This window comes from Haemorhous mexicanus, chromosome 9 (genome assembly GCF_027477595.1).
Source record: "Haemorhous mexicanus isolate bHaeMex1 chromosome 9, bHaeMex1.pri, whole genome shotgun sequence".
NCBI lineage: Eukaryota > Metazoa > Chordata > Aves > Passeriformes > Fringillidae > Haemorhous > Haemorhous mexicanus.
Genome location: NC_082349.1, coordinates 26,729,405 through 26,756,431, shown reverse-complemented (window position 1 = coordinate 26,756,431; position 27,027 = coordinate 26,729,405). Strand labels below are relative to the sequence as shown.

General features: G+C 39.7%; 2 protein-coding genes across 7 annotated transcripts in view; both read right to left on the bottom strand.

The window, feature by feature from the left end:
* RABGAP1L (RAB GTPase activating protein 1 like) overlaps nucleotides 1-27,027 on the bottom strand; it is a 227,286-nt gene that overhangs the window by 150,728 nt on the left and 49,531 nt on the right. For 5 of the 6 annotated variants that reach the window (XM_059854584.1, XM_059854586.1, XM_059854587.1 and 2 more), the window contains one exon: nucleotides 23,670-23,820. In XM_059854584.1, the coding sequence (XP_059710567.1) occupies nucleotides 23,670-23,820 (151 nt within the window). Of the gene's footprint in view, nucleotides 1-15,151; nucleotides 15,191-23,669; nucleotides 23,821-27,027 lie in introns of those variants that run through there. The other variant, XM_059854588.1, reaches the window with a different exon arrangement.
* Nucleotides 1,419-3,246, bottom strand: GPR52 (G protein-coupled receptor 52). The gene has a single exon (XM_059853503.1). It carries the CDS (start codon nucleotides 2,730-2,732, stop codon nucleotides 1,647-1,649), a length of 1,086 nt encoding a protein of 361 aa, XP_059709486.1. The 5' UTR covers nucleotides 2,733-3,246; the 3' UTR covers nucleotides 1,419-1,646.

The following is a 27,027-nucleotide window of genomic DNA, read 5'->3' as shown; positions in this document are numbered from 1 at the left end:
CCAAGGCTGAGTTTGATTAACATAATACTACTTTATTCCGTTGTTTCAACTTTCTTACAGGTTTAAAAAAATGTATAGGGGTTCAGAACCACCTCAACAGAACAGAGTACAGTATTAAGGGAGCTCTAGAGTCAAACCACAAGTGTGCACACGTGGTCAGCTTTCATTACAAAAGGTAATAGGCACAATCCTTACATACGCATTTTGGTGAAAGAAGGAATAATAGTGCAGTGTTAAAAGGCACCAATAATCAATAACTGGGCCTTTTTTTAAAAGCCAATAACCATCTAAGAAAATTACATTTGGTTCAAAGTTATAATTTAAATACTGTATTGATTGGCATGCATCTGAACCCCTGGCAATTTATTACACAAACCTTGTGTGCCCTTGCAAAATCAAAAAGATTTCATCAGTGGACCTGAAAGTCAGTTCAGTACAAAAGGACATACCAAAGCTCTCAGTCTGTATTTAACACCAAACTGTCTTGTTACCTCCTCTAAGAACACTTGTCTAACAAAGAGCTGCACAGAAGTATTTCTCTTAAAGCAAGTGTAAATTTTTTGATCCTGTAGCACTGACCTACTCCATGTGCTATGAAAACATTAGGCACAGACCACAATTTACGTTTTCTCTTAAAAAAAATATGGTATGTGCAAGTGAGGTTCACACAACAGACTGACAGCTACTACAGTAAGCTCTTTAGATTTCCCAAAGTAAAGGGTCAGTTATTTTTAATTTTCTAAGCAGTGCTACACACTGCTGTGTGCCATTATCATATATGCATTAGGAGCACCTGTGGAACGAGTAAGGAAAAACTTCAGTACGCCCTAAAGGACACTACACAGACTCCGTGTGCTGATTGAAGTGGGTGAAGAGAATGAACAGCTGGGGAAATCATCGTACATGGGCAGCTACAGCCAGCCAGGGAGGGCCATTGCCTCCTGCAGAAAGAATGGTTTGGAACTCAGGTAACCTCATAGGTGCCCTCAAACTCACCCACTGGCACACAAGGGAACACAGGGATGCACAGCATGGGAAAAAAGCGGAAGTGAGAGGGAGAGCTTCTGTGTAAGCTGTACCACAAGGTGCCAGTTTATCCCAAAGCGTCATTGTGCCCAGGGTAGGGTTTATGTACTGCAGATTTTTTATACAACTTAAATTGTACAACATGTGAGCAAAGATAGAGCTGATTATCACCTGCAGTATCTACTACAGTCCTCAAGTATATAATTTACGGATAGCTGCATACTGTGGTGTTGATTGCTTCCTCTTATATGTATTAAAATTCTGAAGGCTACAGTATACTCTGACACAAAGACAACTTGTCTACGAGAGGGAAAATGTAAGATAGTAACTAACTAATTTGTTTTATGAGGAACCGCCTCTGATGTGCTAGTTACTTCATGCCCTTTAGAAGATTTTTATTTCTGACTTTCCTCATCATCTCTGTTGAATTGTTCTCCTCTGACAATTTCACAAGAGTTCAGTGACCCTTCTTACAGCTGCCTTTGCCTTTTCCAGGATCCCTTTTAAATTCACTCTTAACACCACGGCAAGCTGTTCAAGTAAACATTTCTCTCTGGCAAGTTTCCAGATACCACAAATACTATCAAAACTCAGCACTTGATTACACGCACCAGTTTTCTTTAAATGGAGCAGGAATTAGCCCGTTTCCTTGGCTTAGGGTCCCGTACATCCCTGTCTTTTGAACACACACAAGATGAACATATTGTCTCTGACAGTCTCCGTAGTCCCAGCCTGAAAACGCTGTTGGAGAGGCTATATATCACACAGTTGCAGAAACTATTGCTTATAGCAAGCCACGTAGTCAGGAAGGAGAGTGCTGGGTTCTCCAACACCCTGGAGCTCTCCAGCAGAAAGTACATGATATAAGGGAGCCAGAGCACGTAGAAGACACTGGTTATCCGGAACAGAACCATGGCATAGCGGCGGTCGGGGCTGTGCCCAGCCTCCCCAGCAGCGTCCCCCTCTTGGTTAGGAAACCGAGCTCTGCGGTCACTGATCTCTTTGGTGTGCTGCCGGCAGATTTTAAAGATGTGGAAATAGGTGAAACATATGACAAAGGCAGCGGGAGCGTAGAGTAAGCACACGATAAAGCCAGTAAAATAGGCATTAGTTAGCCAGGAGGTAGCACACCATTCAAAAATATCTCCGTGGTAACCAGGTTTTCCCCAACCGAAAAAAGAAGGCAAGAAAATCAGGCAAGAGTAAATCCAGATGAGACTGATGCAGATTCTCAAGCGACAAGGTGTGACCAGCTGGTTATAGGAGAGAGGCTTTGTTATAGCGAGATAGCGATCCACACTGATGCAAGCAAGACATGCCATAGAGACGCTTTTGAGCACAGAGATGATGTATCCAAAAACTTGACAAGTCAAGGACTCGTGGACACCTGTTGAGTAGTGGAGCAGTGACAAAGTAGGAACCAAGCAGCTGACTCCAACAAAAAGATCAGCATAGGCCATGGTCTGAATAAAATAGCTGGTGGTGTAATGATGCACGAGTGGAGCACAGTGGAAAACAAATATCACAGTTAAGTTACCCGCAATAATTAAAAATGTTAGCAAGACAATAACGACTGTCTCAAGGATACAGATGTCAACTGCATTGTAGTGACCAAATCCAAGAGGGCAGGAGAGGTGCTCAGATATGTTCATAACACTACTGCTCATATTCAGAGTCCTCCATTCAATCCATCGGGACCGGTTCATGTTTTGTGCTTAGGGAACAGTGCAATCTAAGCCTTAGTGAGCAGGTGACCTGCTGAACAGCAGCTAAACTCTGCTTCAGCGCCTCACGGTCTCTCCTTGCAGACACTGCCAGTGCTTACATGGGAGAGGATTAGAGTCCCATAGTTGTTGATGCCTCCTCAGCATCAGTGCATCACCTCTGGCACACCTTGGCTTTAAGGAAAGAACGAAAGAAAGAGAGAAAGAAAGAAAAGAAAAACAAAAGCCAGAAAGAGAAAGGCCACTGATCAGCTCCTCCAGTGCTCTTGACCCATCCTTAGCAAACACAAGGCACTTCTAAAACAAATAGAAATAAAAACTGACAAAAGAGACACATTCATTTCCCAGGGAAGGAGGGGAGGGAAATCTCTGACTTATTTTCCTGAGAAAGTCGTTTACTTTGGAATATACTGGGGAGAGAGAGAGGAAGGGAAGGAGGAACCTCAGTACAGCTCAGGTTTCCTGGACCAGCAGTTACTGGAGATTATCTCCAGTAACTGCTGGTCCAGTCAGTCTGTGATTTAAACTAAGACATAAAGATTATCTTTATGTCTTAGTTTAAATCACAGACTGACTGGAGATTAAAGGAAAAAGTTCATCCTCTAATGCTGTCTTTTCTTGTTCGATTCAGAAGATGATACTCCATCCTATCCATGCTATTCATTAGAAAGGTAAGGGAAACATCTTTGTCAAGGTTAATTCCAATAGACTCACCACTATTTGGGTATGAATAATGAATTTTATTTAGGGGGAGACCGGTGGGGGATGAAGGAGATTTGTCCTCTGACTCCCAAGAAAGAAAACATACATCTCACGTACAATGAGGAAGATCATGTCTATTCATTTAAAAATGAAAATAATTTAAAAATAGATTTTGGAGACTAATGTCAATATTTACAGTTCCTTTAAACAGTTATAGTCCATTACAGTTACGAATGCCAAAATCATAATTCAGTGTTCCCACAGACAAAATAAATCCTCTTGAATTTAATTTCAGCAATGGCAATTTAAAAGAATCATCTTTAGAAACTCTGCCATATCTACTACAGTGGATCAGCACCCAGGAGTTCATAGGTATATCCATGATATTGCTCACCTCTGTAGCAACAACTGAATCATTTCACAAAACCCCACACAACGAGCTCAGAAACTTCCATCTGCATTCTGCTGGGAAGCTAATGAAATGCTGATTTGACTAGAAAAGCTGCCATTGTTTACTACTCCATTATTCTGTTGCTCAGCTTCATCTTCTCAGGCATTTAAGGTTTCTACATTTATTAGATGATCTGCATAATAAATAGTTGCTTAAAAAATTATTCTTCTATTTGCAGGACATTACCTCGTTCATTTTATTCACAGCTATGGAGAGAGAAAACATTAAAAGCATCTTCTGTGTTCAGTTTTAAGTAAATGCTTGATTAGTTCAGGAATCATTAGGCAGGTAATTAAATGTATACAATCCTGTTTTTTGAAAGGCCCCTAGAATGTTAAAACCATCATTAATCCTAGAGTTCCTGAGACTAGAAGACCAGCAGTGAAAATAATGAATCCACATAAAATCATCTCCAAGGTCATTCAGCTGGCGTTTGCTTTAAGTCTCTTTAAAAGTACCAGGATCTCTCTGATGTTTCTGATAGTCCTTGCCATGTCTTCAGGACGAATTTCAGATACTAGAAAAGCCAAATGTTCAATTCTGTCGCAGCACTTTGAGGGAAAGCATTCTTTTTGGAGTTAATTTCCTGTCGTGCACTGCCACGCTGTACAGAAAGTCCTTTCAGATTTTATAACATCCCCGAACATTTCCGCCTATTTGCTCCCTTTGTCTATGAGCAACAGAGCACGTACAAAACCACTCGTTTCTCCAATTCCCTGCTAAAGCAATAGAGAACCTTTCTCACCTACACGCATCCTCACCAGCCGCTATATCCAATACTTGTCAGGGAGTCAGCGCTGTTACCGCGGTGCGGCTGGAGCGGCTGCCGCTGCCTCCCTGCTCCCCCCGTGCGATCATTGCCTGCACCTGAGCCCGCTCCTCCTCCTCCTCCTCCTCCTCCTCCCCGCCGCAGCCCGCCGGGCGCTGGAGCGGTGCCGGCCGCTCCCCTGCTCCCGGCACATCCAATGGCGCCGCCGCTGGCACCGGGAGCGGCACCGGGAACGGGCACCGGACCCACCGAGCCGGGCACCCGCGGCTCCCGAACCGCTCCGAGTGCCTCGGGAGGAAGGCAACGCATCCCTCCTAGAGAGAGGTGTGTACATAATCCAGACACATAACCTAATGAACTACCGTCATCGCCCCGCTGAAACTGGTGGCTAAAACAATCCCATGTTATTCATTGGGCACTCACCTTTCAAGGATCACCTGCTGGGGTTTAGCTTGGTAAAATACCTGCTACAGTGCCACACAAATTTTCTAGTCTCCCTTATAAACCCCCTCTGTTAATTACATCCCCAAATGAATTTCTTCTAAACTTAACACATATATGTTACAAAACTCACCTGTACCCATTTTTGATACTGTACCAGTATTACCAGTACCCTAATAGCTTCAACATCAGTTTAAATACAAATACTTGCAACACATTATTTTCCAAACTGAACCAATTAACCCAGCACTCTACTCCTGCAAACAGATGCAGCTGTTCCCTGATTAAGTACTCAGAACTTCTGGTTACTTCATGCTTCCTAAAAATAAACCCAGTCACAGAAGTACAAGCATCAAAGTTATCTTACAGACACTCCATGCATCCTCAGACACTGAGCAGCAAATTTAATTACCAGAACACCAACCACAGAACAGCATTTTGGGCTATTGACCAGCAGAAGATGTGTCTTGGAGGCTTTAACCAACCAAGTCATTAGAAACTGCAGTGTTTTAAGTCCTTCTAGCTCCACAGCAAACCAAAGGCAAAATTTTAACAAGCTGCTCCTGAGTTAACATCTTGTATTTCGAGTATTGCCTGGAGCCAGTGTCCAAATCTGAATGACAAGTCTGTAGCAATGTGAAGCAGCACAAACTGCAGCAGTGTAAGAGTGGTTTGCAGCAAGGGCATGTGATCCTTCCAAAGTCTTCTAGCAGAGGATTTAAGAAAAAATTAAACTATCTCCGATACCTCAGAATGGTAAATGGCTGTAATGACAGACTCAATGACTAAATCTAGACCCTGAGCACAGCTTTAAGCCCCAGTTATCCATACCAGAGCAGAACAATAGGGAGCAATTTTTATTCCTCCTCTTCCCACTCCTCTTGTGGGGGAGGAGGAGGAGAACACGCAGCGTGTACAGGCATGGCAGTGACCAGCACTTCTCTCACTTCCCCTCAGGGCAGATCGTGGTTGGCACCAGGGATGTGAACAGCCAAAACATCTTAAAATGGACCTTAGGAAGCCCCAAAGGTACAGCCTGACAAAGCAGATCACAGGAACTTCGTGCTCAGTACATCCTGCTCCACACAGATTTAAGGACTGGTAACTACTGAAGCTTCCAGATGTCACAGTGACCATCGAGTCACCTTGGTGTCAGGTCAGCCCCAGCTGGTGCCTGATGTGTGAGCCCAGAGTGTTCAGCTCTGAGAACAAGCACTCCTGGCAGTCATATGTTTCAGGTCTGCTAGGAGAAGTCCAGGCTCTGCTGAGCAGGTAACAGGAAAAATCAATGGAAACCTCTGCTGGCTGGTTCTAGACACAGGTAAAATGCGTGCTCTAAAGAAATTTTAACTGAAGGGACAAAGGGGTTCAAAAGCAGGGAAGTTTGACTTCTTTGGGAATATGAGCAGTCTTCCTTCACTACCAAAAAACCAGTCATGCTGCAAGCTGCCAGTGGCTTTATCACCTCAGCCACTGGCTGTAAACTGCACCATGCTAACAGCACTGAGCTGTACTATTTTATGTATATTTAGAGGAATATATATAAGTGAAAATTAATCAGAAATCAGCTAGTCCTGATGGAACTATGCAGTTACAGAGGGAATTTTACAAAATATAGCAATACCAGAATGTTGTATAAGAGACATGTTAAAAGCTCTATAGGAAGTTTTTTTTATTTGGAGATTAGAGGCACATTTGGGCCTCTGGCAGAGTTTAAAACAAAACCTGCTTCAAGATTTTTTCTAATTTGTGTTTTAAGGAAAGGAAGTGAGGAAGAAAAAAGTTCTAGTGGAAGAATTGCTTTACTGTCATCAAGGCAGCATCCTACATTGTGCTCATGTTCCCCCAGCTGGTTACATCCAGCTGGTGGATCTGAGTATTCTTCAAGCCCAACAGAAGGAGCAATTCCTCACCTTCTTTATACATCAGCCACAAACAATACAAATCACCATACAAAACAGAAGGCTCACACCATCTGATCCTGCTGAAAACAGAGGGGATGTGGCAGGAGCATGAGCTTTGCATATGCAAAGCAATGTTGTGAAAGCAGTGGTGATGTGTGACCCTGAAAGGAAACCAGATATAGCTTCTCAGACAGAAAAAGTCCACATGGAAGGAGATTTAGAAGCTCCAAGCAAGAAAACAATCTATTAGTCATTCTGTTTGAAAAGGAACAGCAATATTTGTTTGCTAAATTCTTTGTTGTAAGGAAACAAGACTGATCGAAGCAATCTCTGCAGTGCACAAAGCAGCATCTCAATCACACCACTCATTTCTGGTTTGAAGTCTTCCCTTCTTAAATTATTGATGGTCAGCTGGATTAAATGGACAACAGTAATTTCTGTAAAATCTTTCTGAAAGGCATTGATGAGAGCAAGCAGGTCCAGCTGAGTGTGAGATGAGGAACACAGCAGTTATTTATTTAGATGCAGACCTGGATGACAGTGTTGATACACATACCAGCTCATCAACCTCTATTTTTTCTGCCCAACTGCTTTTTTTTTTTGTTATTTTACAGTATTTTTTCTTTTATATAGTTTCTCAGAAGCCTAAAGAATAAGGGTGTTTCATTCAGTTTGCTTTTTTTTTTTTAATCTTAACTACATCTGGAATTATTTACTTTTACATGTATCTTATGGACACCCTGGTTTTGTTTTTAATGCCTCTAATAATAATTCTATTCTATAAAGCTTGCATTTGTAGTGCAGCTTAAAAGTAGCAGAGAATGAAGAAAAAACATTTTGCCTTAAAAATTGTGTGTGTATGTGTGCATAGATAGGGTTTTCTACATCGTACTGGTGTTTGAAGTTGCTCTATGAAGTCACATTAGTGCTGTATTTAAGGCAGAAATGGGTTCTATTTGTTATTTGGAATATAAAGCCTCTTCCCCAGATCCACCCACTGCAGCTGTCTATTTAAAACCTGCTGGAGAGCTTGCGCTCACACAGAACACACGGGGAGTGTGACCTCAGTGCAAGCATATGATGAGATATAAGAAGTGTCTATATATTTATAAATAAACCCATTCTTTTTTCTCAAAACAAACTTAGGCTCCTCAAACCCCTCATACCCTGTGGATACCATCTGACCCCATGTCTTGCTCCAAAGCAGGGGGACAAAGTTCTAAGAGCCAACACCAAATTTAAGTCAAGTTGTGCTGGGTTCTACATTCAGCTGAGCTGAACATCTCCAAGGATGGAATTTTCACACTGGGACCCTGTTCCAACGTCTGACCACTCTCTCTGTGAGTCTCACCATCAGCTCATTTGTCCTCATCCTCCTCAACACTAAACACACTGTGGTGAAAACCCACAAGTGGCAGCTCTGAAGGAAACAGTATACTGTAGAAACTTTTAAACCATTTCTCCACCTGCTAGACTCATTTTTCAGTTTTGCTATAAGAGATGAGTTCCTTTCCTTCTCCCTCTCACCCTATGATCCTAAAGAATGCCATAAATCATTTTGCAGTGCTGTGGCTCATGTACCTGGTGCTGCAACAAAAATCAAGAGACACCAGGTACAGAACTGCAGTTCTGAAATGCAGATGCTCTGGTGGAGCTCTCACCTCCTGGTACAGGAAAAAATTCAGCACAGGCCTTTTCTGCATTAGGGCAAAACTGGATCTGGTGGCAGCAGCAGAGTAGGTTCTGTAAGGTGGGGCAGAAGGAAGAGGCTGGTATAATTTGGAGTGAAGGGTGTGGGCAGCTCAGGAGAATGCAAGGGGACAGCAGCCTTCTAAAAAGTCCAGAGCTGTGAAGGGAGCTAATGATTCCTTTGTCTTTTACTACTGCTACTCCAGCAGGCTCAGCTCAGCCTGGTCCTCTGCTGCACTCCCAGCTCAGTCCTTTTCCAGCACTGTTTCTAATGATGCAAATATTAGCCAGTATCACACAAGTGTTAGGTAATTAGGATGCTGTGATGCAGAACAAGAAGAAATGGGCAAATTAATTCTTTTATGTGTATCAGTAGAGAGAGATGGGCATTCACATTTGCAAGTATATTGTGCAGTCTTTTCATGCTGTTAAACAACAATTACATCAAATGCTTCTAAAGTTTGAAACTTTCAAATTACTCCTAATATTATTCATGTATTTAATGAATATTATGCAAGATTTTGGAGTAAATTGCTACAATCTCCTTTTAAACATTACTGTCTGTGATCTCATGGCTTTTATTTCATAGCATCACAGAATGGTTTGGGCTGGAAGGAATTTTAAAGATCATTTTGTTTCAACCCTCCCCACCACGGGCAGGGATGCCATTCAAAGATGCATACAAAGCAAATATTTTTCTGAATTCTAGCTTCCCTCAAGATGATATTGATGGTCCTACAACAAATTGAATCCACTTTACAAGCTCAATCCAGATGACAAATACCACCAAATTCCTGTGCCCTGAATCGATGGAAATAAAACTCTGTGCAATAAACTATCAATCAAGAAGGGAATTTACTTCAGGGAAATCCTGTGCAGCCAACCGAATGGTGGTAATTAACATTTTTCAGGAGCCAAAGAGCATTTGCTTTCAACAGCACATAAGCTACAGAAGGATGCTATTTACTGACTGACCATATATGATAAGAAGCACCAGATAAACTTAGGATGGCACAAAAAGCAAAAATTTAAACATGTGCCCTCTAACAGTTTCATGCATGTGCCACTTATATTAAACCACCTGCTCTTACACTAACAGCAGTTTAAAAAAGAAAAAGAAAAGTATACTGGCAAAACAACACCAACTTACTATCTTCCACTGCTCCCATCTTTCAAGGGACGATTAAAATATTAAATCACAGGACAAAAGCAATTAAGAGAACTGTAAATGAAGACATGCTGAAATGTAGAGAATAGTCTATACAGTGCAGGTAGCACTGCCCTTTCCTGTGGGAATAATTTTTCATATTTCAAAAAAACACATAAGAGATTTTAGTACTACATTCATTCAAACCTTTTAGAGACATATTTTGACAGAGTTGTACTTTTAGTAATACTTTTGTCTCTATGAAGCCAGGAATTACATTCCATAGATATTGGTATTCTAAAAGCATATTTCAAGTGGGCACCAAGAAATTGTATGTTGAAAAGGATTCCAGCTTGCCTGGCAGGAGCATAAGCTCAGTCAGTATTAGCAGTAATTCCATTTCAGCAGAGCTAGAATAAGAAATTTTAAAGCTATTAAAAAAAAAAAAGAATCCCAAACATTATGATTGCCTGCTTCAATTTTTCACACACTACAAGCCAAGCAGTTCTCTTAAACTACAGCATGACCTTTTAAAAGGCAAGCAATTTTGATTTAATGAGTTCAACTGATGAATAATTTATTGCAGCCTTAATTAGGCAGCCAACTTGTAGGGCCCATGCAAAAGTAATACTAAGAACACGAGGATTGAACCCACATACACCTGTCCTTCAACACAAAAAGTCTGGATGTACCACAGAATGGCTCCACTTCAGTCTAATTCTCTCTTCTTCTAGCAGTTCTTAGTGAACTGCCAGCTCTTATGTGACAAACTCACCCAGACAGCAAGAGATTGAAATCCCCTCTCCATGGAAGTGGCTGGGGTTAAACCATAACAGAACATCCTCCCAGAACATCCAGGCTAACCCAGACAGGCTGGCTGGAAACACGTGCCTGGTCACACCAACAATTTATGCTTTAGTTGATTACAGAATTGACACATTCCACCCTAAGCCACTCCTTTAACAGATTTCTTTAAAAATAGATCTTCCTCAAGGACATGAGAGGTGGCTCAGAAAAACACTGAACAATCAGGATCATTTAGGGGATGAAGGCACTGCTCCAGCTGTTGGCAGGGGCAGACTCAGTTCAGAACTAAAGAGCTGCTATTTGTTTTAGTGCAGGGTCTTCTGGGGAGCAGGTGGTACCAACCTCAAATCCCAGTAAACCCAATTCCACTACTTCTTGAGAACAAAAAAGCTAAAAATAAAGTAAATAGTGGATTTTCAAGACTATTTTAAACTAAGTGTTACTCAGGATTACTATTCTACCACATTGTGAAGAAATAGGAAAGAAGAACATGAGAAGGATATGGCACAATAACTATTTATAACCTGAAGGGTGGCACAATTTATTTTTATGGATTTTAAGCTCAGCTTCATTTAGACCAAATCTTCCTCCCAGCTGGAAGTGCTGAAGAGGTATCACTTTTGCTCTCCTCCAGCATGGATCTAAACACACTTGCATCAATATCCATATATGAGAAAGGACAAGGAAGAGCTTCCTGCTGAGAATGATCTACAGGGAAAATTTTGCCAATAACAGGGGAAGTACATTCCTGGGGAACTCACAGACATGGAATCCAGAAATGAGAGGTGCTAGGAAAATGCCACTGAAAGCAGGAATTACTGACTTCCCCCCGCCAGTCCTGAGTTAAAAATTAGCTACTTAAAATGTATAAAGTCATCATACATCTGATAACTATTTTTCAAGATTAACAACATCTAAATACATTCAACTTCCAATAACCAGCAAATTTTGTCTTATTAGATAATGAGGACATTTATATTTATAGCCAGAAATTGGCACATGTAAAATGTTATGTGAGCTAAGAAATCATTTATTCTAGAAGAAATACCAAACCTGATATTATCCCATCTCTTAAAAAAATTGAAATCAAATATATACTTGATCATAACTAAGAAGTTAAATATAAAGACAACATTGATACCTACAAATCCTTTTGGAAAGGACACTATCAGGAAACGGAGAAGTCAAATCCGTAGATTACATTCCAGGAAAACTTCTTTCACCAATATTAAATTCACACAGAAACCTCTCCCCTCTGCTCAAGATTATGGCTTGAAGCTGGAAGTCAATCTCTTTGTTCATATATTTTGAAGAGATATTACATCAAACTGCCCCAAACAGGCTGAACTGCCTCTAACTCAGTGACTTTACAGACATTCTGTATATTGAAGAAAAGATATTAGAAATTACCCTTTTAACAGTTAAGGTTTTCTAATAAGACTAACTAAAAGAAATAAGAATGAGGAAAAGCAATTTTTTTACAAAGAAAGGTTTTAAACAAGTAAAAATTATTTGCAGAAAATTATTTGCAATCATTTTTCTAAGTTATGAAAATACTCAGTAGTCAGAAAAAATGCCACAGAAATGGAATAAGGCTAGATTTAAAAAAGCCTTATTTTTCAGCTAATGTTCTAACCCAAGTGCTCACAGGGGATGAGCTTTAACACATTGCCTTTCCCCTCAAGAAGGTTCTTTATAAAACAAAGCAAAAAGAAAAAAAGGGGAAAATGATTACATTCAAAAAGCTACATTTTATTGTTATGGCAACTGATGTGCTAAAAATAAAGAAATAAAGTTGTTATGGCAACTAGAATTTTAAAGGCAGTCAAAAGTAGAATAATCAAACATTCTGCTGGCTTAAAATGTATCATCTATGACTCAATTTACAGGAAGAGCTTCAAAGACAAATAGAGGTTGGGTTTTTTTGGGGGGCATTCTGCTTTAGAGATCACAATTAGTACACTTCCAGAGAACTATACGGAATTCAAGGGAGCATCTCAAGGTGAGTAGAAAATTGCACATGGCAAGTTCTCACAGTCAGGAGGAAGAAACAAACACATTTTATCACTTCTCTGATGTGCAGTGACCTTACCTAGATAAAATGTACCAGGCTGCCCAGAGAAGCTGTGGCTGCCTCTGGATCCCTGCAAGCATCCAAGGCCAGGTTGGACAGGGCTTAGAGCAACCTGGGCTGGTGGAAGCTGTCTTTGCCCACCATGGGAGGGAGTGGACTGAAGATGAGATTTAAAGTCCTCTTCAACCCAAACCATTCTAGATTCCATGATAAAGGTTACTTAATGATTTTAAATTAAGTACTGGAAAGTTAGGATGTACCAAAATTGATTTGTCTGAAGCAGCAGAGCTCTGCCTCTGTATGTATGGAATTCCAAAGGTGCCTATGACTACAAGATGATCATATCTTTAAATTTCTGACACATCCTTGATGACCATTTCAGGGCTCCTCATTAAACAAGCACTTTCAATCTCAGAGAACTCTTCTACTATCCATTATTTCTCAGACTGTCAAAACTGGTACTTCTATTTAAAATTAACAGTACTGGGTGAACTGTGAAATATCTTAAAAGCCATACTGAGACAAGCCTTAATTAATAATAAGCAAAGTATTTAACAGATACTTCAAGAAATTATGACTAGAAACAGTAACTTGTACTGGAAATATTTGCAATTAAACCATGTACATAGCATGTGCTAGGATCCCAGTGTAAGCTGGCATTTTAACACAGCATGTGCCTTTTCTTTTGGCTTCACTGCACTGAAAATTAAGGTTGCTACTAGCAGTACTCATATCTCTTTTCTGACCCACGTGAAAAGTCTCTCACCACAAACCACAGGAGCTTTCAGTGAGCAGAACTAGCATGGCCAAAAATACAGCTCAAAGTCAGGCTCTTTGCTTGCACTAAATGGAGAAGAACCAGATTAACTCCTTATTGCAGCAAAAAATCAGATTTACACTGGAAATTCAAATAAAACACAGGGCTGTGCAACAAGGCTAACACTGAAAATTCAAGTGGATTTCTGTAGTTTTGCTTCCCCAGCCCCAGTATTAGTCCTTGAGGCTGGACATACAGTTAACTCATCCCCTCTCAAGCAGCATGTGAAGCTAGCATTTCTAGAAATGTAAATTATGTAGGTAAATATCTTACCTACCTATGACCAAGTCAATAGCTTCTGCAAATGACACTCCATGTACAATATTCACCCTACATACATTTTCAGGAGTCAGGATAAATCTCGGACATGGGAATATCAAGACTTTAAATCCCAGTTTCAGAAGTGTATCTCTGCTTGGGCTAAAGGAGCCTGGCTGCCTGTTTCCAAGGCTTGTTGCTGACTCAACCAGACACTGCAGACAGTCCTGAAAAGACAACCAGCAACTGCTGCTCTGAGCTTTCTATGAAATTAACTTCCTCATTGTGTAAGCCTAAACTTAATCAAGTGCATGGCTGCCTGAAATACATGGTTTTGAGCTCAAAAAAAAAAAAGAGCAGACATCCAGATATTACTCCTTGACTGCCAGCTGTGTAAATCCACTGCTGGCATTCAGCATCAGTATTCTTCTTGTATCAGGGGCAGCCATCTGCATTGAACACACATATATGCATGTATAAGTGCATCACCAAAGAATACTCATTCTAGCATTTTTGGGTGTATTTTGTCCATAATGTGCATTTATATATTTTCAGATTTCCATTAAAGAAGAATTGGAGAGTCTTTACAGAAAGGAAAAGGAAATCCCAGACAAGCGACAACAAAGCCCAAAAGAACTTTCTGGAATTATATTTACAAAGTCATGAAAGAAAGGGGGCATGGTTCCAAAAGGTAGTTCCAATTCCTCTGCCATACAGGTACCAAAAAGTGTAATTAGACTGCAATGTTACTGTAATTAACCTGCCTAAGGCTGCCTCACTCATCCATCCTGCCCAGCCCCCAAGCTTGCTCCCATCTCACCCTGACAACACACCTGAACAGTGATCCTCCCTGAGAGCAATGGGGGGAAGGAAATTTTCTAAATCCAACTCCACAATTCCTGTGACTAGCCCTGCAAATGCTAGGTAAGGGTATAAAAAAGAGATGGAACATGCAGTATAAGAAACCTCTTTTGGCAAGCACGCCATCTGAAACTGTAATCCCCATTAATGACTATTTAGTTTTAATGCAGGCTGTATCTTGTACTACTGAGACAAAAAAAAAGGTTGTATTTTGGATTACTTTGAAGACAAACCACCCATCTGAAGACAAACCACCCATGTGAAGACAGCTTTGTCATATGCAGGATATGATTAAAATATGTGACGCTCCACATCATCAGCATTTGGTTGACAGTTTAAAAAGCAACTGATGAAAACCCTCAGCAAGAAAAAAAATTCCTAGCTGCCAAAATATTTGTCTGTGTCCACAAAAACCTACATAAAAGACTGTTAGAGTATATGCAATAGCAGACTGCAAACAATCTCCTTCTGGTTAGTTTACCTCAGCAGCTGCAAATTTGCTTGCTGACAGGAGATATGACTCTTCATTTGTACAGCCACTCTCATCACTGCAAAGGGAAAAAAATTCCTTAATGGATACAGACGGTAAAGCAGATCTACAGGTTTCTAATCTCTTTTGAAGTGATTACTGTAAAATCTACCTTAATACCAGCTCAGACCCTTAGAAGAATATCCTACAGAGCACATAAATAACCCTGTCATTGGGGGTTTCAGCATGAAGAAGTCATATGTAAAGATTCAGAAGTCACTCCTATTTCAAATTCCAGTTTGGATTTAAGTGATGTGTTCATCACTTCCGTACTCTTCAATATTCTACACATGCAGCTCAAGCTTTGCTGGGTTTGTTACTACTTCAATTGTTCTGAACTGATGTCCACAGCTATGGTAAAATGTGCTTTAATAAAAAGCATTGACCACCAGCACTGGTGTTTACAAAGGCATTTTAAGAGACTTTAAACATTTAATGTTTGGATTCTTAATGTTCCTCTCTAAGCACTTAGAGCATTACTTAATTTTTATAGCATCAAATATTAGCATACTGAAATCAGCAACTAATAGTCAGGAAAAGGTGGTTTGCTCTCTCCAATAAAGGTATTTAAGATTTCTAAAGCTCCAGCTCTGGAGTGCTGCAGCCTCCTGAATACCAGTTATGCAATCTTTATTTGAAAACAGAGGCTGGTTAGGAAGAAGTGGTTTGGAGAGGAAAGAGAAATACCAAGAGCAAGTTGATTGCCTCAAACACAATTATTTCTCAGCAATCCCAGCTCTGGCAGTGGACACAGACATTACCTTTTCCTTCAGGTAAACAGTGGCCTGTGCTGACAGGGAAGATCCTACCCACAGAATTCCATAAAGACAACACAATCTGCAGGGAACTTCTAAAACAATCCAGTTTTACTCAGGAATATAGAAAACCATGGTTTAAAATGTCTCTACTACAGCTGCTCTTTCAGCATTAGCCTCATTATTGCTAGAGGAAAACAACACTGACTAACAAACCAACATTCAAATTCAGCTGGGATATCTATTTATGTTTTATCCAGGAAGGAATAGCAGGGATTTTTAAACCAGCACTGAGGTGCCAAGTCCTAGCAGCTCTTACCACACTCTGAGGGAACATTGAGGCAATGACACATCCCAATTCCATCCTACTTAAAAACCACTTGTTATCTACATCAATATTCATATTTCCTGAGCTTATGACACTATCTGGTGCAATATCTATTCTTCCTGTAACCATCATTTAAACCTATTCAGGCCATAATACTGATACTCCCTTGGTTTTATCACTGTTTGAAATGATGGGCAACTCTGCTCCCCTGGTTTGTAGATAATGGATCATAAACTCACACAGACAAAACAGAACAGGCTCCAAGAGGGCACATGCAAATCTCACTTCTACTCCACCCTTCAGAATAAATGTGTCAACTGATGTGACTTTTAGGGCAGAGAGGCCATACATCACCTCAAGAGCCAGGAATTGTGTTGTTTTAATGTTCTTATATGTGGTTATGTATGGAAAAGAAACTGCAGAAAAATTCTTAATGCAGCAGAATATTTCATCATTTTATGCAGGCCCTGAAAATAAAATACTACTGTGATATTTTCCACCTCAAGTATCATACAGAAACATTAAAATTTAGATAACATAAAAATAAAAATTACTAATTGATGCTCCTCCTTTATTTCCTGAAGGGACTTGTCACTAAACTGATGAATTCCTTTGAAGATGAAGACTTAGCATAAGATTTTTCCTTCTGTGCACACAAAATTGAAAGACTTTCTCCAGATGAGTGCTAAATGAATCAAAACTTGGCAAATTAAATTCACCTCAGGGACATTTTATTCCTGAGTTTGTAAAAGAAATATTAACGTTTGCTGTGGAACTAGGTACCCTGGTACATTTATCATAAACTAAACCTTTTATCTGAAGTCTGAATTTAAATGAAGCAATTTAAAGAATTAAAATTGTATCAACTTCTACACTTCAGAGACAATCATTTTTCACTGATTTCTAGTATTTTCAGTTCCTATACACTATATTGTCCCACAGTGTTGCAGCACCACTAAAATTATTCGAAGTAGGTGACTGTAACTGTCAGCACCAACAGATCAGCTTACACCAGAAATGAAGCTTCCTGTCACTCCAACCAGCAGGAGCTGATTTGTCCCTACAAACCACATTACATTATAAAAATATCAAGACTCTCCTTGCCATGAAATGAATGATCTCAGTTTAGGAGAAGAGTTGAGTAACAGTCATCCTATCCTTACCCTCTGAGAAAACATGGGGAAAAGTAAGACCTAAGAAACTGCCTATATATACAGAATTTCAAAGAAACAGGGAACTCAGAAATCTAAGTGATCAGTTCCTCCAGAATTATTTTGCTTAGTGCCTCATTTAAAAAACAAAGTAACAGGTATTAGCTCTTCCTCTTTTCAGTCAACAGAAAAAAAAAAATCACATTTTTGTTATAATAAAATATGCTTATGTAACAGGATCTTTTACAATTGTTTAGCAGACTGCTATGCCATCCTTGATATCTATTTCCTTTAAAAGTCAAGGGAGACAAATCTGAATTAGTAAGGAGGCAAAATAAATATGAAAAATAAATAAATAAAATCTATACCTTGCTATGGAGGTCTAAACTCCCCCATTTTCAATCAGGACACACAGATGCAGCATTCTGAACACAAATATTTCCTACAAAAATACTCTAATGTTTCAGTCCATTAACCAGCCTGCTGTGGCAGCCGGTGAACAGTCATCTTTTTAATTAGACACCCTTACTGATTAATTAGTCTCAGAACACTGAGCAGGGGAACCCTGCACAATGCCACTGGGACAAAAAATATTCCTCTTCCCCTCCTTTAGTGCTAACTTCACATCCTTTGGTATTGCTGCAAATAACAAGCTTGATTCATTTTCTACTCCCCCTAAAAGAGCCTTCCTGTGTAAGGAATTCTCTCAATTCCCAGCTAAACAGTTTCACACAAATTGTATTTGCTCCACACAAATAAAATAAATTAAAAACTAAATGAACAAAGCCACACAAACCTGGCATCAAGGCACCAGTTTCAAAGTCAACTGCATTTAATCTTCTTTGGATAGAACAAGTGACTCACTTGTGATCTCCTCAGTTTTCCTTTTCCTAACTATGCAAGCAAACTGGCAATAAAAATTAAAAAGCCAAGTAAATATTAAGTGTGGAACAAAGAAGCAAATGCCTTTTGTTGTTTGAACAGTTTGGATAAATCCAAAATTTAAAAAATAAATAAATTTCTGCATTAGGTTTACATCAAAGTTGATCTTCAGCCCTTGAAGCTCAGTCTGAAGACAGATGCACCAAGAAACAGATAACTAGAGTTAATTCAATACATGGAAGATTGTGTTTAAACTTCAACAACAGGTTTTGCTATTTTCATCTATCCTATTTCTAACTTTTAATTTTGGACAAGACACAATTCCAGAAACCTGGATTCTTAACTTTTGTGGTTTTTTCTTTTGCTTTAAAAAAAGAGGAGTTGTCTTGCAGGAATAAGAAATAATGCTGGTCCAAGCTGAACAGATAAACTACAGATATTCACTCTAAATTGATCAATTTCATCCAGCCCCAAATCCAATCCATTTGATCCACCTTCTGCAGCAATGGAAAATACTTTCCTATAATTGCTCACTATTGCATGAGAATTATACTGCTGTAGTAGTGACACCCTTGTTTAGTGCCATTTTCAAATTATTAAATTACTGAGATCTGTTATTTTCATGATATGGCAATATCTAATCCCCAAATCAATGCCTCTCAGAGCTTGGAAGAATTCTTTGGATTTTCACTCATATGAGGAGTGCCTTGAAATGTTATTGGTCCAGAGACAAAACACCAAAAAATAGAGTCAGCAGAAAAAGCTGGGTTTTGGCCAAGTCTTCTGAAGCCTGACCCTTTAATTAGTTATCATCTCTAACTGTCCTGGGCACATGCTCATATTGCCTAAGGAAATTATGACAATAAACAAATAATCCTATTTTTGGTTCTCTTACAAGTCATTTGGAAGGACAGCCATTCAATCTTTCTTTAAGAACTTCAACTCAATGTCACCATCCAGTTCAAAACCAGGCATTCTCACTCCTACACAAACTTTTAATGTTTTGAGTAATGCAATACTACCAACATCTACTTAATGTGAGGCTTATTTTTCTGATCTTACTTAAAAAATAATAATAAGTTTAAAACAAGCTTTGCTTCCTTAAACCACAGCAGCTGCTGCATTTAGAATAAGTCTATATATGCTGTTAGATGAACATACAGTTAACTTCTTAAGGGAATTCCTATTGCAAACTGAAAGTCTTATGAATAAATCATACAGTTTAGAACCAGAAATGCTACCTTAAAACAGTCCACCCAAAAGTTTTCAGACTACAGAACATGAGTGACAGCCTCCTGTTCCTGTTCTCATTTTACTTACACTACTACACTCAGCCCTGAGAGGAAACAAGTCTCACCCTAGAAATTCAGCAGTGAGAATTCATCCAAGAATGGAACCATCTCAAACAGAGAAGCAAAACTCTGATAAATAAGCATTGTAAGAGACAATAAATAAAGCATCTGTCCCCATGCAGATGCAACAGGTATTTTAGGCTCATTGCTGCATCACTGCCATCATGTGACAGCAAATTTCTACTCATGCTCACAGTGGCAGTGCCTGACACCTGCTCTGACAAGGACACACTGGGGCAAGGGGAGCACCATCCTTGATTCCTGCAGCAGACAGTCACCACTCACTCCAGTCACAAACAGGCTACACTGTGGCTTGGCAGCCACCAGTTTATCAGAGCTCTGAATACACCTCACCGTGGAAAAATTCATTCCAGTCTCTGGAGAGGAACCAGTGAAGATGAAATAATGCCAAGCAGGCAGGAGGAAACACTCTGTCAATGAACTGACCTCAGCTTGTGCACATTTTTCTATATTCTTTTAACAAACAGATCAGACATGCTTTTACAAAAGCTCTTTATTACCCCTTCATTATCACAAGCAGATTTTTCTCACTCTGATTTTATTTTCCTTACAATAATTACATAAATAAAAATACACATTTATCCCTCCTGATGCATGTTTGACTTCCCCCTTCCTGTCAGGTGCCACGTGCAGCACCGTGAAGAGCCCATGGCAAGGGAAGTAAGGCAGATTTTGATTGTCATACAGAACACATTTACATATATGTCAGAAACGAAACAGCTGCCAAATCACAACTCCCACTCTCTAAAATTGTATGCAAGGCCTATTATTGTGCTCCAGTCAAAATTCCTGAGCAGCTCATGGTAATCATCAAGCTGGAACTCAGCAGGAGACCCAAGAGAGTGCTTGTCAGTACTTGTGAGAGCACAAAGATTTCTTTCTCCCTTCCCTCCTGGAACTCCAAACTCACCTAGAGATGGGAAATGAATGTTCTGATCTAGGGGAAAGGGAACACAGCTCACCAGATCATTCCTGACAGACTGCTGGACTAGAGGACACGGAGGCCTTCTGGAGAAAATAAGTGCAGCATTGACTTTTCTAAATGAGACATTTTATTTTGATTTCAGTGCTGAACTGAGACTCTAAAACAAGCCCCAAATTACCCTCTCCTAGAGAACACACTGCACCAAGCACTCCTGTAGCTGAGAAACATTGCAGCAGGTTCCAGAGCTTTGCATACAGATGGATAAATACAGGATAAATGCACAGCCAGATTTCTTAGGTGATGGGACTGATAGCTGGCCAATCTAACACAGCACTGCTGCACAAGACTGGAACAGAACAACTAATGTGTCTATACCATGGTCTCTCAATTAAATTTAAATGCTGAGAGTCTGCTGTCACTCAGAGTATCACAAGGCACACATTTTTGGCCTGTCAACAACACAACTCTCACTAGTGAGCACAGTTTCACTAGAAGTTAACCAGTAACACTGTACAAAAATCAGTTTTTACCAGATTTCGCTCTGTCCCCAGAAGAGGCAACCATTAATCAGGTTGTCAGTACTAATAATTCCAAGTATTGAGTTCATCCTTCAAGCTGTGACAGATTCATGGCAGAGATTTTTCTACAGGTCTCTAGTGCCCTGTTTCTCACAGAGGTGCTGCAATTGCCAATTCAGCCCAGGGGTGCAGGTCAGGCTGGATGAGCAGGGAAGGGCTGGAGTGCTGGGAGAGCAGGCTCAGAGGAAGGATCTGTTACCATGGGACAGAACCTCAGGGACTGCTCCAGGGACTGGCAGCAATGGGGAGCTGTTTGAGGAGGGAGAGAGGATTGTGGGGTGTCAGTAGGCAAATGGTGCAAGTTCACAGATGTTTGTACCACCTCCTACTTCTGGTATTGAGCCCACTTCACTCCCAGGACTGCAAGTGCAGAGCATCATCAGCTCTCCCCACTCCCCTAGGACTGGCTCAGGAACACATTATGTTCAAGGAATACATGCTGAAGTAATCAAGGCACCCACAAACACATCCAGCTTCCAGAAGAGAAACATCAAGCAGAATGACCAAAACACAAGGAGACAGTGAATTTGTACAAACATATACATAAACTGAAAGAATCAAGATGAAAATGATGGGTTTGATTGGAAGATTAAATAATTGTGGAAAAAATAAAATTTGCATTGTTGGGATATTAGCATAACAAAAATGCAGATAAAAGAAATCAGTTCTGCTTTCTCATACATGAGAAGCAAGTGAACAGTCATTAATACCCAAATAACTCTGAAGCTTATCATTATTATTATTACTATCACTATTATTATTACTAAGTTATTACTGACACACATACAACCACGATTTTAGTAGCATATACTACTAAAATATACATTCTACTACTCTCTCTGCTTAATTCAAATTACTGACACACCAAAATTAAACTGAAAAGTTCTGTTCACAGACAAATATCAGATAATAATTAATTAAAAAAAAAAATCAGCTGACACTTTTTTCTGGAGCATCCCATATTAACTCCTCCCAAAGATGGGCCCTAGCTTTGGTATGGCACAGGCTCTCTCCTGTTCATTTCTTTCATGAGTCTTTTACTGCCAAATGATGTGATTGCCAGCAGTTTAGACAGATAGACTACAGAAGAAGTTTTGTCACTTCAGAAGGAAAATTATTCAGTTAAGAAAAAAAACCCTGTTTGCATAAATGCTTCCGTTCAGCAGAGGATTTAAATTTTTCATCAGCAACACTGCAATATTTCGTATTAAATACTGTATGAAATATCAGCTTCCAAAATACACATCACTGCAATACCTCTGTAGTGAAGAGGCCAACTGTTACAAGGTACTTTTAAGGCACAAAGCCCCAGCATCAAGATAAACCTTGCATTTTAGAAGTTTTCCACTCCCTCCTCCGCCCTGAAACAAACATCTTTCCCACTTTTGGAAAGCAGGAGCAAATAATGGAGGTGGCTTTGATGCACCATACAGCTGACAGATGTCCTGTGAATGGTTTCTAAGGAAAATGTAACAGAGCTACAACATCAAAATGAAAAATTCACACTAGCAAAACATTCTTCCTTCTTGGTAAAGAAAAAAGTAGCCACCAGGACAGCTCTCACTGTGGGGATGCTTCTAAACTTCACAAGCATAATTAATTATGTCAACTTAAGAGGACAAGTAGCAAAGCAATATGACAATAATAGGAAAGGAAAGTTTGAGTAACAACACCTACCCCAGAATTTCTGTGTGGACAGATCGTTCATAAGCCAGGTAACAATGCCAGCACTTGCTCTGAGCAGCACAGGAAATTATCTCCATCCATTTCTGCCATTTAAAGTCTGAGACTGCTGCACCTCCCAGAGCTGTAACAGGGCAGAGCCTCCGAACCCCAGATATTGAGATCACCTCTGACACTTCACAGAGCTCCTCCCTTGTGCCATCACAGACCAAACAACCCCACAGACTTCTCAGAATGCTGACTGCACTGATGGACACAGAATGGGAGCTGATTCCCAAAAGGATTCTCCTCTCAGCTCACCCATACAGCAAGGACACTGGTTTCCTGCTAGGTCCAAATGTTTTTAACATTCTTTTTTAAAATAAACAACAGAAAGAAGAAATATTCAATTTTGTGCCATTTTGTTTGAGTTTAAGAACTGAAAACCCTAAAATTAAGACATATATAAAACAAACTTTTGAAAAAACAAAGTGATGGATGTGAGTTTTTAAAAAATCCACAAGCAAACACCTGAACAAGGTGATGTTCTTATCATCATCACAGCAAGAGAACAGAAAGCTAAATGTCAAGCATTACTACAGATATAGGTCAGCAATTTCTATTGCTAATGCCATGCAGCAGGTACCCAAGGCAGGAGGTAAAGTCACATAATCACAATTTCAGTTGTTTAAAACAAGTCCAACTGTTTCACTCTTCTGCTGCCCTGCCACTGACTAAAACTGCTACCCAGCAGAACTCACCTCAACTAGAGGAGAGTGAATAAAAGAAGGAAAGAACAAATAATAAATCCCTTACCATTGTGATGAGTAACCTGTATTTATCCAGCATTGCCTGGTTGTCATGGCATCCTGCCAGCAGCTGCCAGATCTCTGCCCTCAGTGCTTCTGGAATACCGCTCTTCACCAGAGTGGACAACCCATTTGGCCTCACAACAAGGTTATTGTGCCTGAAACAAAGATAATCATTTACCTGTTATACTTCAACTACAGGAGTCAAAATAAAGATTAAAAACATCAAAAATCTTTAAAGTTATTCACTAAAGCAAAGTCAGCAATTGGCAACACAAACTTTTCTTCCACTGGTTATGGTAGTTAGTGTTTGTCAGATGGAAAGCAAAAACTCTGCAAGGATTTACAGTAAGAACCAGTGGCAAAATGTAGTGATATACAAATTCTCTAGGTGTGGAGACATTAAGGAAAATTAACAATAGGCAGTTGCAGAAATCAAACTAAGTTGGCTAATGAAGAACAATTTGAACTGAAAGAGAAAATTATGCCATCTGTGCAGACAATTCAATTTAAATATTTGTTCAACATAATATATTTTAGCTCAGGTTCAGAAAAATAAATTTAAAATAACATAAGCAGTACAGAAAAACAAATTTTGGAAAACTAAGACAATTTAACACTAGTATTATGAAGACTCAATTTCTATTCCACACTTCATGCCAAGAGTAAGCTCCAAGTGCCACAAACAGGAACACCTGCACACACATTTGTACAATCCTAATATTTCAAATAAATCTGCCTGTTGGTCTGAGCTGGTGCTTTAATATCTGGATGTACACACACACAACAAGAAATGCAGGAACACAAATCACTGCACGTGCACAATGTTACACAGCTCTCAATCACAGATGTTGCAAAGCTCTTTTGGAGATACCAGTATTTGTTGATCTAGATATAAACCCTCTTAGACTCAGGACAATTTTCAGAGCAATGCAGCAGAAGGCTGCCCAAACTGATTTTTGGCTCTCTGCTGTAGGAAGTGCTGTGCTCTCCCAAGTGCTTTGACCACTGTGGTGTTTCCCATCTCTCCTGGAAGCAGAGCAGTGAGAGTGGCTGTTTAGCCAAATGCCAGCAAGCTGTGATTAATTAAAGCACCTGCAATTTGAGCCTGGATTTGCAGTGAATGTTTAGAGTACTCATTCTATGAAACAGGTCATTAGGACACGAACTGGTTACCACTGCTGTTTAAATTTAAAAGAGACTCTAACCTATTTCATTTTCCTATGCTTTGGGGATGATATCCCTATTTTTTCAAATGGCCTGAGAACTGAAAAGAAGGTGATTATATAACACCCTTATTCTTTTAAAGACAATAATTATTTTTATTTTTAAATGTGCAGTGCAGTACAAGTAATTTCATCCTTATCTTCATCCCTCAGATACCCAAGTAAAAACTTGCTCCTTTTATCTTTTTCAGTCCATTTTGCAGTCAGTCACATTACTTTAAAAGTCTTGTGATGGGAAAGAGCTAGAAAGAAAACCAGTATTCACAGAAACATTAAAAGCACTAAACACTAAAAAGACTTGCACTGGTTCCGAGGAGGCCACAGAGATGCCCCAAGGGCTGGAACCTCTCTGCCATGGACACAGGTTGGGATAGCTGGGGCTGTTCAGCCTGGAGAAGGAAAGGGCTGCAGGGAGACCTTATCATGGCCTTTCAGTACCTCTAAGGAGCTTATGAAAAGGAGGGGGAATCTTTGTAGGGACAGATAGTGACAGAAGGGGGAATGGTGTTAAACTGATAGAGGCCGGGTTACATGGGTACTGGGGAGAAATTCTTCCCTGTGAGAGTGGGAAAGCCCTGGCACAGGGTGCCCAGAGAAGCTGTGGCTGCCCCTGGATCCCTGCAAGTGTTCAAGGTCAGGTTGGACAGGAATTGGAGCAACCTGGGATAGTGGAAGGTGTCCCTGCCCATGGCAGGGAGTCGGAATGAGATGAGCTTTGAGTCCTTTCCAAACCAAAATACTCAGTGATTCTATGACCAGATACTCTGAGCAGTCACAGAATTATGACATGCATGTTGAGGAATAGATAAATTGTAAATACATCAGAAAGTTGAAGCTCTAGTTGTGGATTAGTTTGGTTATTACATGGTTCTGGTCATACATGTCATCCCCTGAGGACTGGGCAATCAAATGAAGAGCTAAAAAGGGACATTCCCATAGAAACATAACAGAGGAATTTTAAGCAATACCAAGGAAACAATACAAGGCAACAACTAACATCCATGCTGTAACATCATCCTGAACATAATCCCAACCGAGAATTAAACAACCAGACTTTACTGGCCCTGTCCTAGATTTGTGTTTTATGGCAGAGGTAATACCTTAGCAATGAGTCCACACTGGACAGCATTACCAAATTCCACAGCCAACTTTCCAAGAACTCTTTCCATGGCTCTTTGGGAAAGAGCCAGTGCATCCATAATCCTTGCTCAGAACAACAGAAGTGAGCATACAAAAAAGCTCTTATTACTCTATCCTTACCATTCATCATGTGGGGGAGTCACCATTCATGGATAGTGACATCTTTAATTTGTTACAAAATGTTGCAATTCTCCTGCACAAACTCATAAATACAATTTTTAAATATCAGAGCAAGGACACAGAGCAGCAATGCACAGAATATGCTCCAACTTGACAAACACATTTCTGATCAAAGACTGTTATTTATCATTGCTACTACTTTTTTTTTAAGAAATAGTTGAGCAGTCAGCTAAAGCAGCTTAGCTGGCAAGAACAACTTTAATGCTGAGGATGCAGTAAATAGTAAAATAAACAGATATAGCATCATTTTACAATTGTTTGTTCTATCTTTTGGGTAAATTATTTTATTCTCATTTCTGTTTACATCCTTGAAGGAGAGTACTGGAGCAGTGTTTCTGCTGAGTCCAATAAGTTACAGTGACATTTTAATGAAATAAAGCAATTAAAATGCAAGAAATTTTTCATCTAAGAGACAAATCAGCACACCAGTTCCTCAAGTGGAAATGTTAATTTTTGTTTATTTACATTTTTTACAAGTGCACAGATCTTCTACTAACATATGGCACAGTTTTCAAAAACACTACAAGATTTTACTTTGATTTATTTTTAGTTTTCAAATCCTTACCAATTCTCACCTGTTACTCTAAGTTTTGTTCTTAGAATGTAACAACACTATTCAAGAACTCAAGTAGTTTACAAATTTGAATTTCTCTCCACAGGTAATATTACTGGAGACACTCCTGAAGAAATGTTTGCTAGTCTTCAAACAGGCTGGGATCACCCATTTCTCAACCCATTTTAAACTAATTTTAGGCTGCTTTAACTACTAAACAATTCTCTTGATTTATGTGTAAGTTATGTTAGGATTCCAAAATAATT

What these genes read in the sequence shown, in the direction of transcription:
- GPR52 (XM_059853503.1), bottom strand. Translation starts at nt 2,732, where the DNA reads ATGAACCGGTCCCGATGGATTGAATGGAGGACTCTGAATATGAGCAGT.